This window comes from Ursus maritimus, unplaced genomic scaffold (assembly GCF_017311325.1).
Source record: "Ursus maritimus isolate PB19 unplaced genomic scaffold, ASM1731132v1 scaffold_19, whole genome shotgun sequence".
In the NCBI taxonomy this organism is placed as follows: domain Eukaryota; kingdom Metazoa; phylum Chordata; class Mammalia; order Carnivora; family Ursidae; genus Ursus; species Ursus maritimus.
In genome coordinates this window covers 15,282,788-15,301,568 of record NW_024424341.1, presented here as the reverse complement: position 1 = coordinate 15,301,568, position 18,781 = coordinate 15,282,788, and the positions used below count along the sequence as shown (strand labels likewise).

Here is an 18,781-nt window from a genome sequence, read left to right as displayed (position 1 = left end):
TATTTGACAGGAGTTGGAAGTGGGAAAAGAAATGGTTGAGACCTACGACTTAATTAAAAGAAGGAATTAAGAAAATAGACCTCTGTCAGTTTCTTAGTTGACTAAGTATTTTGTGTTGTGTCTGAAATTTTCTCAGTTTCCTTGTCCTCTTTAAATTTCGCTTATAGGAACAAGGACCTCTATATGTCCTGGAATTTCTGGAGGCACAGGCCCCCCCCCCCCGTTTTAAAGATTCATTTATTCTTTAGAGAGTGTGAGCACATGCATACACCGTGAGGGGAGGGGCAGAGGGAGAAACTCAAGCAGACTCCCCAGTGAGTGGGGAGCTGGACAGGGAGCTCCGTCTTGTGACCCTAAGATAACAACCTGAGCTGAAATCAGGAGTCTGATGCTCAACCAGCTGAGCCACCCAGGCACCCCTGAAGCCATTTTGTTTTAAATGTCATTTTTCACTATTGCCAAAATTATGCTTATTCCTTTTTAATGCCTGTCTTTAAGTGAGGTACTTAAGTCAGTATTCTCTAGTTATATTAGTATGAAGAAGATAATAAGTCACAGTGTAGCTGCTTGGGCAAATTTTTAGTGGTAGAACAGCAAGCAGGTGAGTGTAATTATGGCTGATGTACATTTCTTTCTTTCAGGGATGGCCTATGTATGCACAGCTACTGATTGATTTATTCAAATATTTAGCGCCTTTCCTTAGAAATGTGGAACTCACCAAACCTATGCAAATCCTCTATAAGGTAATTAATTTGTAGTTATAAATTAAAATAATTTGAACTTAAAATTACTTAAACACTGTAAACTGAGAATATGAGGCCTAATTTTATTAAGCTTTAAAAAAATATTTACTTGATAGCGTGGAGGGTGGGACAGAGGGTAGGGAGGGGGAGCCTGATGCAGAACTAAATCCCAGGACCCCGAAATCATGACCTGAGCTGAAGTCAGATGCTTAACCGACTGATCCACCCAGGCACCCCAGTTTTTCTGTTAAAAGTTTTTAAAGGATAACAGATAGTAAAGTACAGAAATCAAAAGTACTTCATAACCAGTCCCCAAACAGGGTGTTCATAGGTTCAACTTAAGTATATGTGTCCATTAACTCTAACACCAGCATATACCTGGTATTGCCTGTTTCAGCCATTTGGCAGTTGTGCAGTAGGCTCTCATTGTGGATTTACTTTGCATATCCTTGATTTTTTTTTAATGAGTGCATTGGCCATTTGGATATCCTTTTGTGATGTTCCTTTTACAGTTTTTTGCTCATCTTTCCACTAAATTATCTGTTTTTCTTATTTTTTTAATAGGAATTCTTCATATATTCTGGATATAAGCCTGTCATTTAATACATAATCAGACATTTCCCACTTTTGTGGCTTACCTTTTCATTCCCTTAAAAGTAAGGTGTCTTTTGAGGAATGGAAACTTTTAATTTAATGTAGTAAAAATGATCAAGCTTTTGCTTTCATTAAGTGTTGAGTTTTGTATCTCATGGAAGAAATCTTTGCCAATCCCAAATTGAAATCTATTCTGCATGCACTCTATTTACTATCCAAGAACCCATGTTATTCTGGCTTTCATGTTTAGGTGATATGATCTGTCTCAGATTTATTTTTATTTTTATGTACGGTGAGGTTCATTTCCTCCTCCTTTCTTATACTCCCACCCCAATAAATAATATAAAGCTTTTCAGTACCATTCTTCATTCCCTATTGAATTGATGGGGCATCTTCATCAAAATAATTGACCATTTGTGTATGGGTGTCTCTCTCTGGTTGATCTGTTTATCTGTTCCTAGGCCAATACCAAACTGTCTTGATTTGTAAGACTTACTGTAAAGCCAGAGTAATCAGCAGAATAAATCCTCTTCAACTTTGCTCTCTTTTAAAGATTATTTTGGCTCTTTTGTGTCATTTGCCATTGCATAAAGGACTGCATAGTCAATTTGACTTCTGGAAGCTGGTTGGCATTTAGATTGAAATTGCAGTGGATCTGTGGATCACTTGGGAGGGAATAGACCTCTTCATAATACTGAGCTTTTCAGTCCTGAACATGTATATTTCTATTTAGTTAGGTCTTTAATTTTACTCTGCAGTGCTTTGTAGTTTTCCAGCATAGAGGTTTTCAGCCTCTTTCTTTAGAATTATGCTTAGGTATTTGATGTTTTTTGTGAAATTGTAAAATACCTTTTAAATTTATTTGTTGACAGCATATAGAAACAATTGATTTTTGTATATTGGCCAGCTACCTTGTGTATTCAGCTACCTTGCTAAATTTGCTTTTTCTGAGAGTTTATCTGTGTCTTTTGTGGGAAGAAGTGTATTCTTCTTCTTTTCTTTCTTTCTTTCTTTTCTTTTTTTTTTTTTTTTTAAGATTAACTGTTAGAGTGTGCTCGCGTGCATAAGGAGGAGTAGCAGCAGGCAAAGGGAGCCCGATGCAGGACTCCATCCCAGGACTCTGGGATCGTGACCTGAGCCGAAGGCAGATGCTTAACTGAGACCCCTAGGCTCAGTGTATTCTATATACACAGTCATTTCATCTACATATAACAGTGGGTTTTGTTTTACTCTCACCTGCTTGATTGCAGTTGCCAGTAACTCCAGGACAGTGTTGAGTAGAAGATAGTGATAATGGCATGCTTGTCTCCTTAATGATCCTAAAGAAAGCTTTCAGTAATTCACCATTAAGTATGATGTTTTTATAAGTCTACAGTTTTGTTTTGCAGATACCATTATCTGAATAAGGAGATGCCCTTCTATTCATAATTTGAGCTTTAAAATCATTAAATGGGTGTTGAGTTATATTGAATGCCTTTTCAAAACCATGTAAATTTTTTTTCTCTTAACTCCATCAAATGCTTAAACTGCCATTGCATTTGGACTATTTTGTCACAATATATCACTGTGATTTCTATTTCTAATACTTAGGATTTTTGTGTGATTTTTCACGTCAAATTTTGGTATCAAGATTATGTAAATCTCATTAAAAGAGTTGGAAAATTCTTTCAAAAATTACTTTTGAGACTGTGAAAATTGTATTCATTTTTCCTTAAATATTTATAGTGAAGATTTTACCAGTAAAGCCATCTAGGCCTCGATCTTAATCTTTTCAAAGAATCAGCTTTGATTCACCCTCCTTCAGTACTTTTTAAAACATGTAATTGATTTTGGCTCTTTCACTTCGTTAGTTTTCATTAGCTCTTTTTTCTAGCTTCTGAAGACAGAACCTTATGTCTTTTAATTAACAGTTCATTAATTTTTGCCAGCCTCTTACAGCATACACATTTAAGGTATAAACTCCCCAAAGCTAGTTTTTGGTGATTTCCAGATGTAACTATTTTGGTAAAAAGCCTGTAATTTGTTATTGAAGTATATACTTTTGTCTTTTTTACTTAAGTTACATTCATAAAGGTATAAATGTTGCTCTCATTTCCTAACTTAATGTGGAAAAGAGCCAATGTTTTTCTCATTTTTTTAAAAATAGGGCACTTTGAGAGTGCTGTTGGTTCTTTTGCATGATTTCCCTGAGTTCCTTTGCGATTACCATTATGGATTCTGTGATGTCATCCCACCTAATTGTATTCAGCTAAGAAATCTCATCCTGAGTGCCTTCCCAAGAAACATGAGGCTCCCAGACCCATTCACTCCTAATCTGAAGGTAAAATTCCAAACGGTTCAAGAAAAAGTTATGTCTTGGTATTTGAGTCCTTTTTCAGGTGGTAGACTTATTTAATCCCTTTCTCCCCAGCATACACACACAAATTGTTAGGTGCGGATGCTCTTTGGAGGGGTGGGGGTCATGTTATTAAGCCTGCTGAATGTTAGTTCACAGTATTTGCCTAGCTGCTATTTTCAATTAATTTTGATAGTAAATTTATTATTATGGAACCTCAGTTGAGGTGTTGGACCCGTTATTTGCTAGATGGCCCTGATGGTACAGAAATGCAGAACAGATCTTTGTAATGCTCATATTTCACAGGTGTTTTTAATGTGTATAGCCCTGATGTAGCTACTATAATTTTTATGTATTTTGTACTCTTGCTTTCACATCGCTTTTTTTTAAAGTAGCAAATATGATGTTCTTTTCCGCTGGGGCATCTTTTCAAAAACTAGGCTCTTGGTGTGAGGAATCTCCTCTGTACTCTTTTTTTGAAATCCAAGTCCAGGAAACAGTGATATACGTTAGACCTCTTCACAAAAATACCAATCCTGCCTTAATTTAGAAAGATAATTTTTTTAAAGAAAGATTAATTTATTACAGAATGAGAGATTCCTGTCATTTTGGAGATAGGTTCTTTTAATTAAAGATTAATAAAAAGTGGCAGTTCTCATCAAGATATTTACAATGTGCAGTTTTAATCCTACCACTTTTTAAGGCGGAGAGAAAGAATTTGCTGTTAACTCCTACATGTTACTTCTGGTTTTGATTATTGTATCTGTGTGTGGCAGGTGGATATGTTGAGTGAAATTAACATTGCGCCCCGGATTCTTACCAATTTTACTGGAGTGATGCCACCTCAGTTCAAAAAGGATTTGGATTCCTATCTTAAAACTCGATCACCGGTCACTTTTCTGTCTGATTTGCGAAGCAACCTACAGGTTAACTGGTTTGACTTAAACTTTTAAGCTGTGTCTTTCATAGCAAGCATTTTGTGTGCATAGTCCTGTGGGTGGCCTGTTTGGGAGTTAGTGGGAGTTTTTTGTTTTTGTTTTTAAAGATTTTATTTATTTGAAGGAGAGCGAGCGAGCGAACATGAACAGGGGGCAGGCGCAGAGAGAGATGGAGAAACAGACTCCTCGCTGAGCAGGGGAGTCCAATTCAGGACTCAGTCCAAGGACCCTGGGATCATGACGTGAGCCAAAGGCAGATGCTTAACCAACTGAGCCACCCAGGCGCCCGTGGGAGTTAGTGTTTTCAAGTGGATTTAAAAATTTTAAAATGTAGTGTTTTTTCTAATAGTTGGATGAAATTAATTGGATTATTATGCATTTTACTAGTTCATCTTATCACACAAAGCTGTTGACTTGGAAGAGGCAACCAGGAAATAGGCTCATTTTCTGTAAGAATAATACTACTGATAATTGGTTCCTGTCAGTCCTCCCAAGATTGTTCTAAATGGATTCTGGTTTAGTTTGCTGTATAGAATAGGACTTGAAATTGTGTTATCTTTCCAGTCTTTCCACACCAGAGAACTACTTTTTCCCCTCTCCAGATATTTTTCTTTTTTCTAAGATTTCATTAATCTCCATACCCAACATAGGCCTCAACCCTATTATCAAGAGTCACACACTCCACTGACTGAGCCAGCCAGGTGACCCTCCAAGTATTTTCTATAGTTGAGATAATACATAGACTGACTTCACAAACTTTAGTTTTTTGCTGGTACCTGTTAAAGTTTTGGCTTCCAAAGGGAAATCGTGTTTCTGTTATTGACCTGGCCACCCTTAGGTAGCTATGTGTTTGTTCAGGAACCTCAAAGCAAATTTCTAAAATTTAAATCACACATGTTGAGAGCAGTTCAGCTTTTCTATGAAGGCGTAAAAAGGGTTTAGAAATGTTGAATCCTCTGTGAAAATAAGCAGCTTTGTTTTGTTCATTTAGGTATCCAATGAGCCTGGCAATCGTTACAACCTCCAGCTCATCAATGCACTGGTGCTCTACGTAGGGACTCAGGCCATTGCACACATCCACAACAAGGGTAGCACACCATCAATGAGCACGATCACCCATTCGGCTCACATGGACATCTTCCAGAACCTGGCTGTGGACTTGGACACTGAAGGTGAGTGAAGCCAGCCAGTTGTCAGAGTTAAGTTCTGTGCACCTTTTGCCAGTCTGATCATAAAAATACTTTAAGCCACAACAGACAAATATTTTGTCAACATGCTTATATGGCTCTATTTTTGAAAAAATTTTTAATCCCGGTTGTCATACAGTGTTACATCAGTTTCAAGTGTACAATATAGTAATTCAGTAGTTCGATAAATGACCCAGTGGTCATTATAAGAAGTGCACTCCTTAATTTCCATCACCTGTTTAATCAATCCAACATCAGATTGTTCCCTACTTTGACTCTCCCCCTCCCCCTTTGCTTGTTTTGTTTCTTAAATTTCACGAGTGAAATCATATGGTATTTGTATTTCTTTGCTGGCTATTTTAATTGTATAGTATTTGCTTAATGCAAAAATTTGGAAAAACTGGAAAGAAATATCCAAAATCCTTATTTAACATTTCAGTGTGTATGATTACAGTATTTCTTTTTAGTGTGAGAATAAACATGTTCCTTTTACTAGTCTCTTTAAAAATAAGTTCATCTTACATTGTTTTGTTAGCCTGCCTTTCCCCCCAGCATTTATTAGTGTCTGTCAAGCAACTTGTTAAATATTAGGTATGTAAAAATTAATGGATAGGACTTCCCTAACCTGCTTTGCAGAAAGTTGGCAGTATAATTCTTCCCATAGGTTGCATCTTGCCTGGTCGAATCACATTTCTTTCAGTCTTCTATATTCATTCTTAGAGAGACCCCAGTAGGTACTAACCAACTATACATAGTCTTGCTTATTTTAACACACAAGTACTTTATTTAAGAAAATTTTTTTATTTATTATTTGACAAAGAATACAAGCAGGGGGAACGGCAGGGAGAGGGAGAAGCAGGCCTGATGCGGGACTTAACCCCAGGACCCTGGGATCATGACCTGAGCGGAAGCCAGACACTTAACCAACTGAGCCACCCAAGCGCCCTTAACACACATATACTTTAAAAAGGATGCCTCCTTTTAACTTTGCTATCAATTCTTGAGAGGATAGTTAATCTTGATATACATAAACTTGCTTGTCTATTTGTAGAAGGGATTTGAGACCGTGTAAAATGAAGATTTAACAAAATTGGATACCATCACGTCCAGAGCCCAGGGGAGGGGGGGGGAAAGGGTAGCCTTCAGTGTTAAAGCTCACTTGGATAGTCTTACAAACATGAGTCATATTAAGCAGAGGCAACCAGACCCAGTTTATAGATAATTATTCTAGTATAGTCTAAATTAGCAGTTCTCAAAGTATGGACTGGAAGCTCTTGGGGGTGTCCCCAAGACCTTTTTAGAAGAGCTATGAGGTCAGAACTACTTTCACAGTAATGACAATGTGTATGTTTGCATTCATGTTGTCATGAGTGTACAGTGGAATTTTCCAGGGACTACATGAAACAATACTGGAAAACATTGTGAACACAGGGGCAGAAGAATCCAGCTATCTTCCTGTTAAGCAATATTAAAGAAATCTGTGAAATTAAAAGTGATATTTTTCCCAAATTTTTTTTTGAGAAATGCTTATATGCAGTGGTTGTGTTTTTAAATATTTTTTAAAAAATTTTATGTGGAAAATACAAAATAAACCCACCAGAAATGGGAATACTGGGGACCCAGAAGCACTGGTTGAAACTAAAGGATACCGTGAAAGCCTGTATCAGAAATCCAAACCCCCTAGCCCCTCATAATGATTTGTCTTTTTACGTTGGCCTTTCACGTAAAGCACAGGTCTGTAATTAACTGAGTTTTCTGAATTTCTAGGTCGATATCTCTTCCTGAATGCCATTGCAAATCAGCTGCGGTACCCAAATAGCCACACCCACTACTTCAGCTGTACCATGCTGTACCTTTTTGCAGAAGCCAACACTGAAGCTATCCAAGAACAGATTACAAGGTAACAGAAGTGTTTCAGATAATTCTAAGTGGTGCCTCTTCCCCTTTATTATGAAACCCCCCCCCATGCAGTCAGTGTTCATTGAGTGTATTCTGCGTGTCCATTTAAAACATCATTTACATGTGTTAAATAGGAGCTACAGTTGTGAACAAAGTGGACATGGTTCCTGCCCTAGCAGTTAGTCTGATGGACACAAAATGACAAGTAGAGAATTAACAAATTCTGATCATTGCTAAAATAAAAGGTTTTTAATGAAAGGTACCAGCATTTTGATTGAAAGTCAATAGTTTCTCTGAGGTGGTGATGGTGACATTTTTTATCCAGAGTCCTGAATCCACACAGGGCCTATTAAAAGCCATGTTAATTTAGCTTGGGCTTTATCCTCTAGGTTGAAAAGTTTGAAGGAGAAATAACAAGATCATACTTGTGGTTTTTTTATTTTTTGTTTTCTTGGATGATAGTTTAGGAATCTGTTGCAGATTGTTTAGACTGTGTATAGCATTGGAGATTGGGAAAGGGGTAGATTCTGGTGAGAGAGATACACACACTTTAAATCTGATACTGTTATCCTTACTCAGTCTTCTAATGGGAAGAGGCAGGATTCAAACCCAGGTTTTCTAATTCCAGAATCCACCTACATTAACCATGCTAGACATTAATCCACCTGTCCTTAGTAAAGCTAGTAACTTTTCCTTGTAGCTTAGTAGTCAAGGAGAAAAGTTAGGAAAAAAGGTAAAGGAGAAGTGCTCATAAATTTGTACGTTTCTCTGTGCATTAACTAATCTTTCTTCCCCTTCAGGGTTCTCTTGGAACGGTTGATTGTAAATAGGCCACATCCTTGGGGTCTTCTTATTACCTTCATTGAGCTGATTAAAAATCCAGCATTTAAGTTCTGGAATCACGAGTTTGTACACTGCGCCCCAGAAATTGAAAAGTGAGTTCAAAAGTAATTTATTAATTGTCTAAGAATGAGAAACACATGATGGCTGTAGCTAGGGTGGGTGGTTAGCTTTCGCTATCATTAATACTGCCAGGCCTGAAATTTTTCTCACAAACTTGTAAATGTCTCTTTTTCAGGTTATTCCAGTCAGTTGCACAGTGTTGCATGGGACAGAAGCAAGCTCAGCAAGTAATGGAAGGGACAGGTGCCAGTTAGAACTGCAGCTCTGCTGTAAATGTGTCAGCCTGGAGGTCCCACTGCACCAGGTTTATAAACTGGCTGAAGAATCCTTTCAGCTCTTCCTGACTTTCCCAGCCCTTTGGTTCTCGGGTACCTGCCCCAAATACTGTTTGGGTCAGCTTCCTGTCTATGTGGGCACGTTCCAAAGTTTAAATGCATTTTTTTGACTCTTGGCCAAAATTTAGAAGATGCTGTGAATATCATTTTGAACTTGTGTAAATATATGAAAGATAAAACCTTTGTCTGGAACTTCTTGGGTTTGTGCAAAATGTGTCCAAGGCAAGTAGATAAACTTGGTACCTGCCCAGCTTGTAACTGAAAAGGCTGTTGATGCCATGCACTTGTCTGGGGATACAACATAGCTCCATGTCTTCGGACATTCCTGGTGTCCCAAAGAATAGCAAAAAAGCCAGTTTAAATATTGTGTAACTTATTTTTTTAATGATGTGGACAGGGGACCCTGAAAAATCACAAAGTTGTTAAAAAGTGTATGTGCTACTATTTGGTATGCTTAGGGAACATGGGAAGAGCTCACAATTGAGATCCCATGGATTTTTGTTTTGCCTCTTCCCCGGATCTAAAGCTGACTGCTGGGAGAGCATCATTTTCTCATTTCTACTGGAGAACTACCCCCTTAGGCCCCACGATGCAGTCAGCTCTTTTTATAAAGGGAAATCAAACCCAGGCCTAAAAGTGCCCCTAGCTCTCTCCTCATACTTGTGGGAAAGGGGACTAATAGTGTATGAATTTCCCTTCCCCATTATCCCAGTGAATAGCCATACAGGCTATGTTGAACAACAACAACAAAGTCAAAAGGACCAATACAGCCCCTTTTGTAAGGATTTTGAATGTTTTGTAAATGTATTGGTCCACGTGTTGTATTTTGTAGCCTTTCTAGTTCCTGGGCTCTTGGGTTCTAGCTCCCTTACCTGTATGTGTATGCATACTGTAGTCAAAACATTAAAGTCATGACACACATGTGAGTCCACTGTGCCTTTCTCAGTAGCAGCAGCCAGTGCTGGTGGTGAGGAGGAAAGTGGACAGCCCAGGCTCACAGAGCCTGGGGCCATTGGGAAACATCACCTCTTGCTGAATGATAGATCTTCCCCGCTTATTTGGCACGTATCACTGGAGCAGGTTTCTGTGATTGATTAAACAAACATTTTTCATACCCCTTCTCATAGTATTTTGATATATATTTAAAATTTATGCCACTTAAAGTATACCTTACCTTTAATGATTGATTGTCAAGTTTTACAGCCACAGAGGACAAAAAGGTTCAAGATTAGATAGAAATTTCTAACAACTAAGGTTTGAATGTCATTGGTGTCTTAGGGTTTCTTCCCTAATTAAAGGTGAGTTGTGCCATCTAGAGTAAACTTCAGCCTCCTGAGGAAGTAAAACAATGGCTGCATGCCAGCGCTATAGCTCATCAAACCCTTGAACAGGAAACTAAGTCTTGGAGGGGAAAAAAGCTTGCTCAGCATAGACCCAGGTCTACTTTCAAAGTCCATGTTATTAAATGCTAGACTACAACCAAGACCTATTACTATCACATTTTTGCTAACTCTGGTTCCAAGTGAGAACACAACAGTTTTAAGATTTATTGGTCTTAGTAACCGTCAGCAATTTCCAAGTCAGCTGTGTACAGTCCTTAAACAGTTCACCCTTACCTCAGAGTTAACCTGAGCACACCACCTTTGCTACTTTTCCTTTTGGTATTTAATAAAAGGAAAAGCAAAGCAAAAGATCCAAATTTTTTTTTTTAAGCATCAATATTAGCTTAGAATAAAGTTCTTCTCGTCCGTGTTCCTTCAGGCAGCACAGAACCTGCTAACTTGTCAGTTCCAACAACTGATGTAAGATCATCTTCTGACCATAGCGAACCTGCAAGGCCTGCTGTTCCCTCCAGCTGAGTCTGGTGTAGACCTCATTACTTAGTAAATCTTGTTCAGATTTTAAGTCTGTGGCATACGTTTGCAGGGTCAACAAAACACTGTCCCGAAGAAGCTGTCTCCATGATGCTTTAAGTTTGGGGATATTTGTGATTGTCAAGCTGTCCTCTTCCCTTTTATTATCTCCCCATCCATCCTGGTCTTTAAACTCTCTGAACTCCTCAGCAGGCATGCATAGTACCTAGAAGCAATCATTGGGTCTTTTAATTATAATTGCCCTTTAATTATGAATTTCTGAATTTAGAAGTCTGTCTCGGCAGCATTTAAGTATGCTCTCCCTCCATCCCACATTTCTTTTCTCATTAGCTTTAACTAGCTCTTAATATTTTGGCCATTCTCAGCCCTTTACCTTGAGTGTAGTGGTCAGTTCCTCTTCGGTCAGTACCTCCTCACGTCCAATCACAAAGGCTCCCTCTTCTCCAACCATCTCCAGTTTGCATAAGAAATCCCAGCGTTCATACAGTAGGAGCCTCTCCGCTTCAACTTTTGTTCCTGTAGATAGTAATACTGTAAAGGTCTCCATAAACCCAGCAGTTCATTTCTTCTTACTCTACTACCCAATCTCCAAAAAACAGGGCAACTGCTATTTAAGAGCACCTGGGGTGGGGATACAGACATGCCCACAGGTGTCCAAGATTGGATCATCAGACACTCACCCTGTAATGCTGCTTCACGAACTGTCACCATCTGAATGTCAGCTGTGTCATCCGTGTTGTCAGGATATGGTTCAGCAAAACCATACATATGAATCAGCTGCCAATTAGCCATTTGCCCATAAGTGTTGAAAATTTCGTGGCCTTTAGGAATGAGCTGAGTGGCCACCATCCGAAGACAGTTCTGAGGTGGAAGGGAGAAGCTGGGACCAGGCCCTTCGCTGGCCAGCCCCAGGAAGATTAAATCCCTCTTAGGAAGAGCTTCGCCGTGGATATAATTCAGCGATGGGACTGACGATATACCTCTCAGCGTTTTATTTTTAGTTCCTATGAAGATCCTGTATAGGCATACCTCAGAGATTACGTAGGTTTGGTTCCATACCACCACAAAAAAGCAAATATTGTCTTTAAAAAAAAAATCGAACTTTTGGGTGTCCCAGTGCATATAAAAATATGCTTATCTTAGAAAACAACTTTACTGCTAAATCAGTGCTAACCACCACCTGAGCTTTCTCTGAGTTACAATTACTGATCAGATCAAACAAATATAGTAATAGAAACGTTTGAAATACTGCAATTCTTGCAGTTGTAATTCTTCCCAAACTAGGAGACACAGACATGACGCAAGTGATGTTAGAAAAACGGCACTCATAAATTTGCTCAACACAGGGTTGCCACAAACCTTCAGTTTGTGAAGCACAGTATCTGAAGTATAATACGCCTGTACAGTACGATGGAGGAGGTAAGGTTTATAAAGGTCAAATTCAGCCTCACTGCTTTATTAAGTGCATCTCTGCTCAGTCATCTTCAGTACTTAAAGCTGTTAGCTTTTAAAAATGATTAAACCCAACTAGGGAATGGCAGATGGAAGCCAGGATTAAAAAATACCCATTCCCTAATTCCATAAACTTGGATCTTTTCTTGCAACTTCCCACTTAGCAAATGGAATTGATAAAACCCTGGTATCATCTTAGATCTGACCTATGATCATCCCCACTCCTCTCCCTTTTCCCCCCAAAGTAGTGACAGTAGAGCCAACCTCTGGCACCAAATAAATGATGGCAGTAGCTTAGCAGAGAAATAACCACAACTTTCTTTGTGGGTAGTGAGGTTTTGTGTTTGAACTATTTGAGTGAAATATGCAAACTGAACATAAGAAAAGCTAACTTCACCTATGCATTTTTACCACGAGGAGAACGGAGCCCACTTAGCCCAACTCTCAGGCCAGCATAAGTGACAGGCACTGGTTTGAATCAAATGCTTCATCATCAGTGCACATAAGAACAATAACTGAGAGGGATCCACTCACTGGAGAGTATTCTAGATTGGCATTATGATTGGCTAAGTGGTTTAGTATGTCTGCAGCAGGCACCATCAAAGGGGAGTTTGGCTCCTTTTCATCCTCCTCTTCCTCCAGTGGTTCCTGAAAGCTGCCACAGAGAGAACTTTGCTAAAGCCCACTGTAGGGTGAGAGACTGGGGTGTGTTCACTGTTCTTTCCCCTCTTACCCCTCAACAGAGTTCTAAAGAAAAAAGCCCTTCAAGGTTCTGCTCACTGACCTGTAGGCCATCACAAGAGCCACGAGCTGGCGGTAGAGTTCCAGGGAGCGAACCCTGGGGCTGAAAAGATCCGGGTGGGCTTCCATGAAGGGCAACACGATGGAATAGTATTCGCTGCGGATATTGGCCAAGTCCTTTTCCACGGCCTCGGGTACGCCTGTACCCTGCAGCAGTCGCCGGCGCTCCTCCTCAGGCCTGCAGTGACACCCCACCCGGGTTCCCTTCACACACCCCACCGGGACTAGTGCCTGGGGACCCGGTCCCCGGGCCAGGACAGTTTGAGCCAGGCTCCGGTGCTGGTGCTCCCCACCCCTACTAAGGCTCTCACCAGAACATGGGGTGCTCCAAGCGGCCCAGCTCCGGCCAGAGCGCAAAGTAGGGGCTCCAGGGCGAGGCCGGGGCTTGCAGCTCGTGCAGCAGCGCCAGCAGCAGCGGCACCCAGCCCGACTGGCTCTGCAGCGCGCCTCGCTCTGAGGGAGACACGAAGTGAGAGGCACGGAGCTGAAAACCCTGGCGCCGCTCCGCGGCCCGCCTCCCCGTCTCACCCCCGCCGGCGCACCCACCTCGCTCCAGCAGGCCGCCGATGGAGCAGGTGTGCTGCGACAGGAGCGCAGCCCGCGGCACGGCGAACAGCAGCTCCCCGGGCTGCACGCTCTCCCGGGCCACCATGCCGTAGCCGGCCACCGTGCCCTGCCGGCTCACCGACACCTGAGCGGAGGAGCGGCAGGTCAGAGCTGGCCTGCGCCCCCCACCGCGCCTGCCCGCACCCCCGCCTCCTCACCTTGGGACTCAGCTCCAGCCCCACCTGCCGGCACCAGCTCAGGAAACCGGCCACCGGGTCCGGGGCCGCGTCGCCACCGCCCACAGGCCCCGCCACCTGGAACGAGCGAGCGCCGTGGAGAGGGCCCGCCCCAGAGAACGCGCGGGACGCGGGAGGAGACGGAGCCGCGCGCGGAGAAAGGGCTCTGGGTGGGGGAGGGGACGCGGAGGGGGCCAGGGACCCGTGCGAGCGAAGGAGAGGCGCGGGACCACGCTACGGGCAGGGTAGGGACGAGGCGCGGCGGAAAGGGGTGGGCCCCGCTCCGGTCCCCCGCGACTTACCCGCCGGCGCTTCGCCTGGGTCGCCATGGTCGAGGCCTCGCGGCCCCGCGAGTCAGGAACTCCGCGAGGGCGCTTCCGGCCTCCGGGGAAAAGAAGCCTGTTGGGGGCGGGGCCTATGTCCCCGCCCCGGCGCCACGTGACGTTCGTCCCGACGTCCACGCGGAGGACGAGCGGGGATTTGCACCTGGTCAAATCATTCCTCCGAAAACGTCTTTCTGGAGCCCGGGTGTCCCCAGCTGGGTTTAGAAAACGTGCGGTCGGGTCCAGGAAGACCTATCTCCTCGAGCCTCGTTCTGAGCCAGGCTCAACTCTCTCCCCTTTGGTCTCCCAAGAGCTGAGATAATTCGTAGTAGTCCAAATGAAGAACAAAATTCAGTTTCTGGATACCAACGCGGGGCTTCCCGGCTGCGAGCGCACCCAGGTGGGCGTCCAGCCTGCCTTCCTGATCGAACCATTTTATTTGCTCAGAGCAGTTGTGTACCTCCGTGCGTTCCCGAGTGCCGTGGGGCAGGTTGTGTGTGTTTCCGAGGGGCATGGCAAGGGTTCCCAGAACTGGAATAAACCCCCTCTGCCCGCACTCTCTAGTACGTCCTTCTGTTTTTCATCACACCCACAGCACATGGTGGGTTTTATTTTTATTTACGTGCTTTATTAGTTGACACATAGCAGCTACCTTATGTGTCTATTTGAGTTAATGAGTGAATGAGTCAGAAATGGTGATTAAACATAGGAAAGTAGCATGCTGTTAAAATGAAGCAGGGGGCGCCTGGTGGCTCAGTCGTTAAGCATCTGCCTTTGGCTCAGGGCGTGATCCTGACATTCTGGGATCAGCCCCACATCAGGCTCCTCCGCTGGGAGCCTGCTTCTTCCTCTCCCATTCCCCCTCTACTCCCCCTGCTTGTGTTCTGTCTCTCCCTGGCTGTCTCTCTCTCTGTCAAATAAATAAATAAAATCTTAAAAAAAAAAAAAAAAAAAAAGCAGGGTTTTGAAGTTCTGCAATGCCAAAGCCGGCTCCTAGCTTGGCTGCTTCTTAGGGCAGATCCCTTATCCTCAGCTGTGAAACTAAGATAATATATATCCTGTGGAATTAATGTAAGGATTGGTGAGGCGCCTGGGTGGCTCAGTTCTCTAAACTCAGCTGGGGACACCTGGGCTCCAGGACCTTCTCAGGAGAAATGATTTAACCAGTTAAGCAGCTGCCTTCAGCTGGGGTCGTGATTTCAGTGTCTTGGGATCGCCCAGCCCTGGGCTCCTGCTTCTCCTCTGCCTCCCCACTCCCCCGCTCATGCTCTCTCTCAAATGAATACTATCTTTTTAAAAAATAGGATTGGCAAGATAATGCATGTGGTAAGAACTGGAAATAAGTGGATCACCTAGCTGGTTCCGTTGGTAGAGCATGTGACTCTTGATCACCGGGTGGTCCTGAGTTCAAGCCCCAAAGTGGGGGTAGAGTTTAAAAAAAAAAAAAAACCTGGAAATATAAACATGGATGGGAACTCCTGCATACTCAGTCCCACCTGAGCCCAAGCAGCACCAACCTCAATGCTGCCTTCCCAAAAGCTTCTGGGGATGGGCCTGGTGTTACTGTACTCAAATTCTTCTTTATTAGTTTGCCAGCACAGTTAACTCTTCTACTTTGACAAGGGTTTTTATTTGTTTTACATTTTGTCATCTCAAAGTTTCATGACATCAGCCACCAGAATACACAAAATTAGGTTCTTCACTTTATACAGAGAGGAAAGTAATAAACTCCATTAAAAGTTCACTTTGACCAAAGAGACAACCTCCAATGGAAAACCACACGCAGGAAGACCCAATATACATATATATATATAATGTATAGATATTTATAGATATCTCATCTGAAAACACAGAAAAAAAAATCCAAGGTCTGCAGCACTATCTACAGTAAGAGGGATTAATTCTACCAGCTTTTCAAACAGTCACATTTGATATTCAAAGGAAGCACGTGAGTGAATAGAACTGGGGACAGACTAACACTCCACCAGGCTCTAGAGCAGTCTAGTAATGGCTTAAGATTCTAGAAGGGGGTGATACGTGCCAAGGAAAGGTGGATGCAGGTATCCGCTCAGCCTCAGAGCACCCCACACACAACTGTCCCCTCCACAGCCCTCCAGTTTTCATTGCTCTCTCCCCTCCTGTTTCAGGGTTTGTGGCAATTGATTTAGGCTCTAAGACCAGTGACTCTGGCTTCTGGGCCAGGAGATTCTCCCTGATAGTGTGGGTGGGTGGGATGTGTCTGGCACAGTCTTGGACTTCATGTGAAAGGAGGGGACCAGGGTGTGTGGAGAGCCTTTCTCCTTTGCCTGGCCCTTGTTCACTTTAGGAAACTTCACCTCCCACCCCAGGACCCAGCAAGCCCCAGCCCAAGCCACTCCAACGGTCCTGAGATGGCAGTGGGGGCCTGCACAAGTCTCACAACCTTAGACCATTTCTCTCCAAATAAACTCTCTTCTTTGTTAGTGATGCCCACAGAAAATATTGGCATAGCTTGACCAGGACCAGAAAGAACACCATGTTTCCGGTGGCCTCGGACACACTGCTACTGACTGGGTTGTCCTCCACGGAACTGGGAATCTCTGCCACACACTGCCTCCAGCCACATACTGGCTCCTGAAGGCAGACACCATGAAGTTCTGGGGTGTGTCCAACCCTCATGGGCTATTTCAGCAATTAAGCTCAGCCCCCAGATCAGGTCCCAGTGGAGACAGAGGATCAAGTAACTGTCTACCTCAGGGCCTTGGCTCAGACATGGGACAAGGCCAGGAGGTGGTGGAGTGTGTGGGCTGAGACAATCTGTGGGGTTCCTGCATTTTAGGTCATCTGTGTTCTGTCTTCCTTGGGCAGAGAAACCCTGTTCAGTCCCTGCCTGCCTGGCCCGACGTCACCAGGTCAGCCCAGAGAGCACCAGGAAAACTGCTGCCTGGCGGGAGCGCCCCCTCGTGGCTACGGTTCAGATGATTGTCACATGTGCAAAAAGACAGAAACGGATGTGCTTGGTGGAGGAGCCGGGGAGAAAGGGGTCCGCAGAGCTCCAGGGCTCCTGCCTCCTCGTGCTCCCCAGTGCTGCCTCCTGTTTGTCACCTCAGTACCTGAGCTGGACCCTGTGCTCCTGCTGTCCCAGCACACCACCTCAAAACCCCGCCTATCTTCAAACGTGCCTGCCCAAGGGGTTCATCCCATGCTTTCTTCAGTCTAGGATATTATCCTGGATCCTGCCTAGAGAAGGACTTGGACTCTCTCCTTAGCAAATCCCCTTCTTCCCCGTACCCCGCCCTGACTGTGGGGAGTTGGAAGAGGGGACTAAGTCCGCCAAGTTAAGGTGAGTGAGGTGGTGGGGGTGGGGAGGAGTGAGCCTCTCAAACCACCCGGAGACTGTTCTGCAGCATCTAGGATGAATCCCCTCATCTTTTCAACAAAAGAGAAGTAAACCCATTTCCTCCCCTTGGCCTTCACAAAAATAAACTAAAAGGAAAATGAGCCGGCGCGAGGATGGCAGTGGGACGTCGATGCGGGCGGGGGCAGGTGGGTGTCGCTGCCGGGCCAAGGGCTTCAACAGGACACCTCCATGGTGTGATTGACCTGGCCCAGCCCCTCACTGCTCTCCGAGTGGGTGCAGGCCTGCGGGCGGCTGCCATCCACCGAGCTGGCGCTGGTGAGAGACGCGGTACGGGAGCGCGCGAGGCGGGTCATGCTGGCCGAGGGCACTGTGGACAGAGACGGGAGCGGGCGTGAGGGCGGGCAGGCGGGGCGGGCGCCGGCAGGGGGACAAGGAGCGACGCAAGCGAAGCGGCCAGCAAGACCCGTTCTGCCGGCGGCGCGGGGGCCCGTGTCAAGCCGCGGCTCTGGCATCTACTCGGACAAGCCGGAGGCATGCAGCGCCGGCGCCAGGGGCTGAGCCCAGGAGGCGGGGGGCCAGCAGGACCCATCTCACGACAGTGGCCCAGAGCTATGGCCAGAGCGGGGTGGTCTGACTGGGTACGCCTGAGCCGGTGCAGGGAGGGGACCGATTTCCAACAGTGCCTCCCTCAAGACGATGACGGGACAGGGCAGCAGGACTACTGTCAAGGAGGACAAGGTGCGGAGGCCACAGACTGCCTTAAATCTAGCTTCAGTCAGTATTCAGACTTTCACAAGCAAGACTCGGGGCAAACTCCACCTGCCTGAACGCAACTGGCCACCCATCCAGCTCGGGCATGGCTGGACACCCTTGCCCCCAGGGCCAGGCCTGGGTTTTCCCTCTGTGAGGCTCTGGTGCCAGCTGCCTGAGCTCTGAAAGCCACGTGGCCCATGGCACCCCAGAAGCCAGACGGCTCTAAACCTCGGCCAATCTAGAGCCCGGATATGGGACACCAGCCCACTTAGGCCTAGGATCTGTGAAAAAGCAGGACTCTTTCGGGCTTTGGAGGCGAGCAGACACATGAAAGTTCCAAACCACGGCAAGAGGAGGCCTGGCTGCAGCACCGCACAGAGGAAGGAGCAGGAGGGTACTGGGGTAGGGGTCCATGCATCGGGGGAGAGGCCGCGGGGCTACCTGCTCCTCCACTCAGCCTTCGGTCCTTCAAGTATGCAACTAGAGAGAAGACAGAGCCAGAGGGGCGGGGGGGGGGGGGGG

General features: G+C 44.7%; 3 protein-coding genes across 10 annotated transcripts in view; 1 reads left to right on the top strand and 2 right to left on the bottom strand.

Annotated features, from left to right (window-relative positions):
• The window catches only part of CNOT1 (CCR4-NOT transcription complex subunit 1), a 105,608-nt gene extending 96,491 nt beyond the window's left edge, over nucleotides 1–9,117 (top strand). For both annotated transcript variants that reach the window (XM_008702573.2, XM_008702571.2), the window contains 7 exons: nucleotides 642–743; nucleotides 3,484–3,657; nucleotides 4,449–4,598; nucleotides 5,602–5,782; nucleotides 7,565–7,697; nucleotides 8,497–8,631; nucleotides 8,775–9,117. In XM_008702573.2, the coding sequence (XP_008700795.1) occupies nucleotides 642–743; nucleotides 3,484–3,657; nucleotides 4,449–4,598; nucleotides 5,602–5,782; nucleotides 7,565–7,697; nucleotides 8,497–8,631; nucleotides 8,775–8,853 (954 nt within the window). In that variant the 3' untranslated portion in view covers nucleotides 8,854–9,117. The remainder of the gene's footprint in view (nucleotides 1–641; nucleotides 744–3,483; nucleotides 3,658–4,448; nucleotides 4,599–5,601; nucleotides 5,783–7,564; nucleotides 7,698–8,496; nucleotides 8,632–8,774) is intronic.
• A 1,350-nt stretch (nucleotides 9,118–10,467) lies between these two features.
• Nucleotides 10,468–14,258, bottom strand: SETD6 (SET domain containing 6, protein lysine methyltransferase). 6 transcript variants are annotated; one of them, XM_040633384.1, is made up of 9 exons: nucleotides 14,146–14,258; nucleotides 13,826–13,921; nucleotides 13,608–13,752; nucleotides 13,373–13,514; nucleotides 13,045–13,239; nucleotides 12,795–12,915; nucleotides 11,489–11,669; nucleotides 11,182–11,324; nucleotides 10,468–11,013 (listed from the first exon to the last, which is right to left on the bottom strand). In XM_040633384.1, the coding sequence occupies exons 1-9, from the start codon at nucleotides 14,170–14,172 to the stop codon at nucleotides 10,711–10,713; spliced, it is 1,353 nt and encodes a 450-aa protein (XP_040489318.1). In that variant the 5' UTR covers nucleotides 14,173–14,258; the 3' UTR covers nucleotides 10,468–10,710. The 6 variants fall into 6 exon arrangements, with proteins under 6 accessions (XP_040489318.1, XP_040489321.1, XP_040489317.1 ...); XM_040633387.1 differs by having other exon boundaries at nucleotides 13,045–13,158; XM_040633383.1 differs by lacking the exon at nucleotides 12,795–12,915 and having other exon boundaries at nucleotides 11,489–11,823.
• Nucleotides 14,259–15,445: 1,187 nt separating this feature from the next.
• The window catches only part of NDRG4 (NDRG family member 4), a 43,903-nt gene continuing 40,567 nt past the window's right edge, over nucleotides 15,446–18,781 (bottom strand). For both annotated transcript variants that reach the window (XM_040633382.1, XM_040633381.1), the window contains exon 16: nucleotides 15,446–17,873. In XM_040633382.1, the coding sequence (XP_040489316.1) occupies nucleotides 17,719–17,873 (155 nt within the window). In that variant the 3' untranslated portion in view covers nucleotides 15,446–17,718. The remainder of the gene's footprint in view (nucleotides 17,874–18,781) is intronic.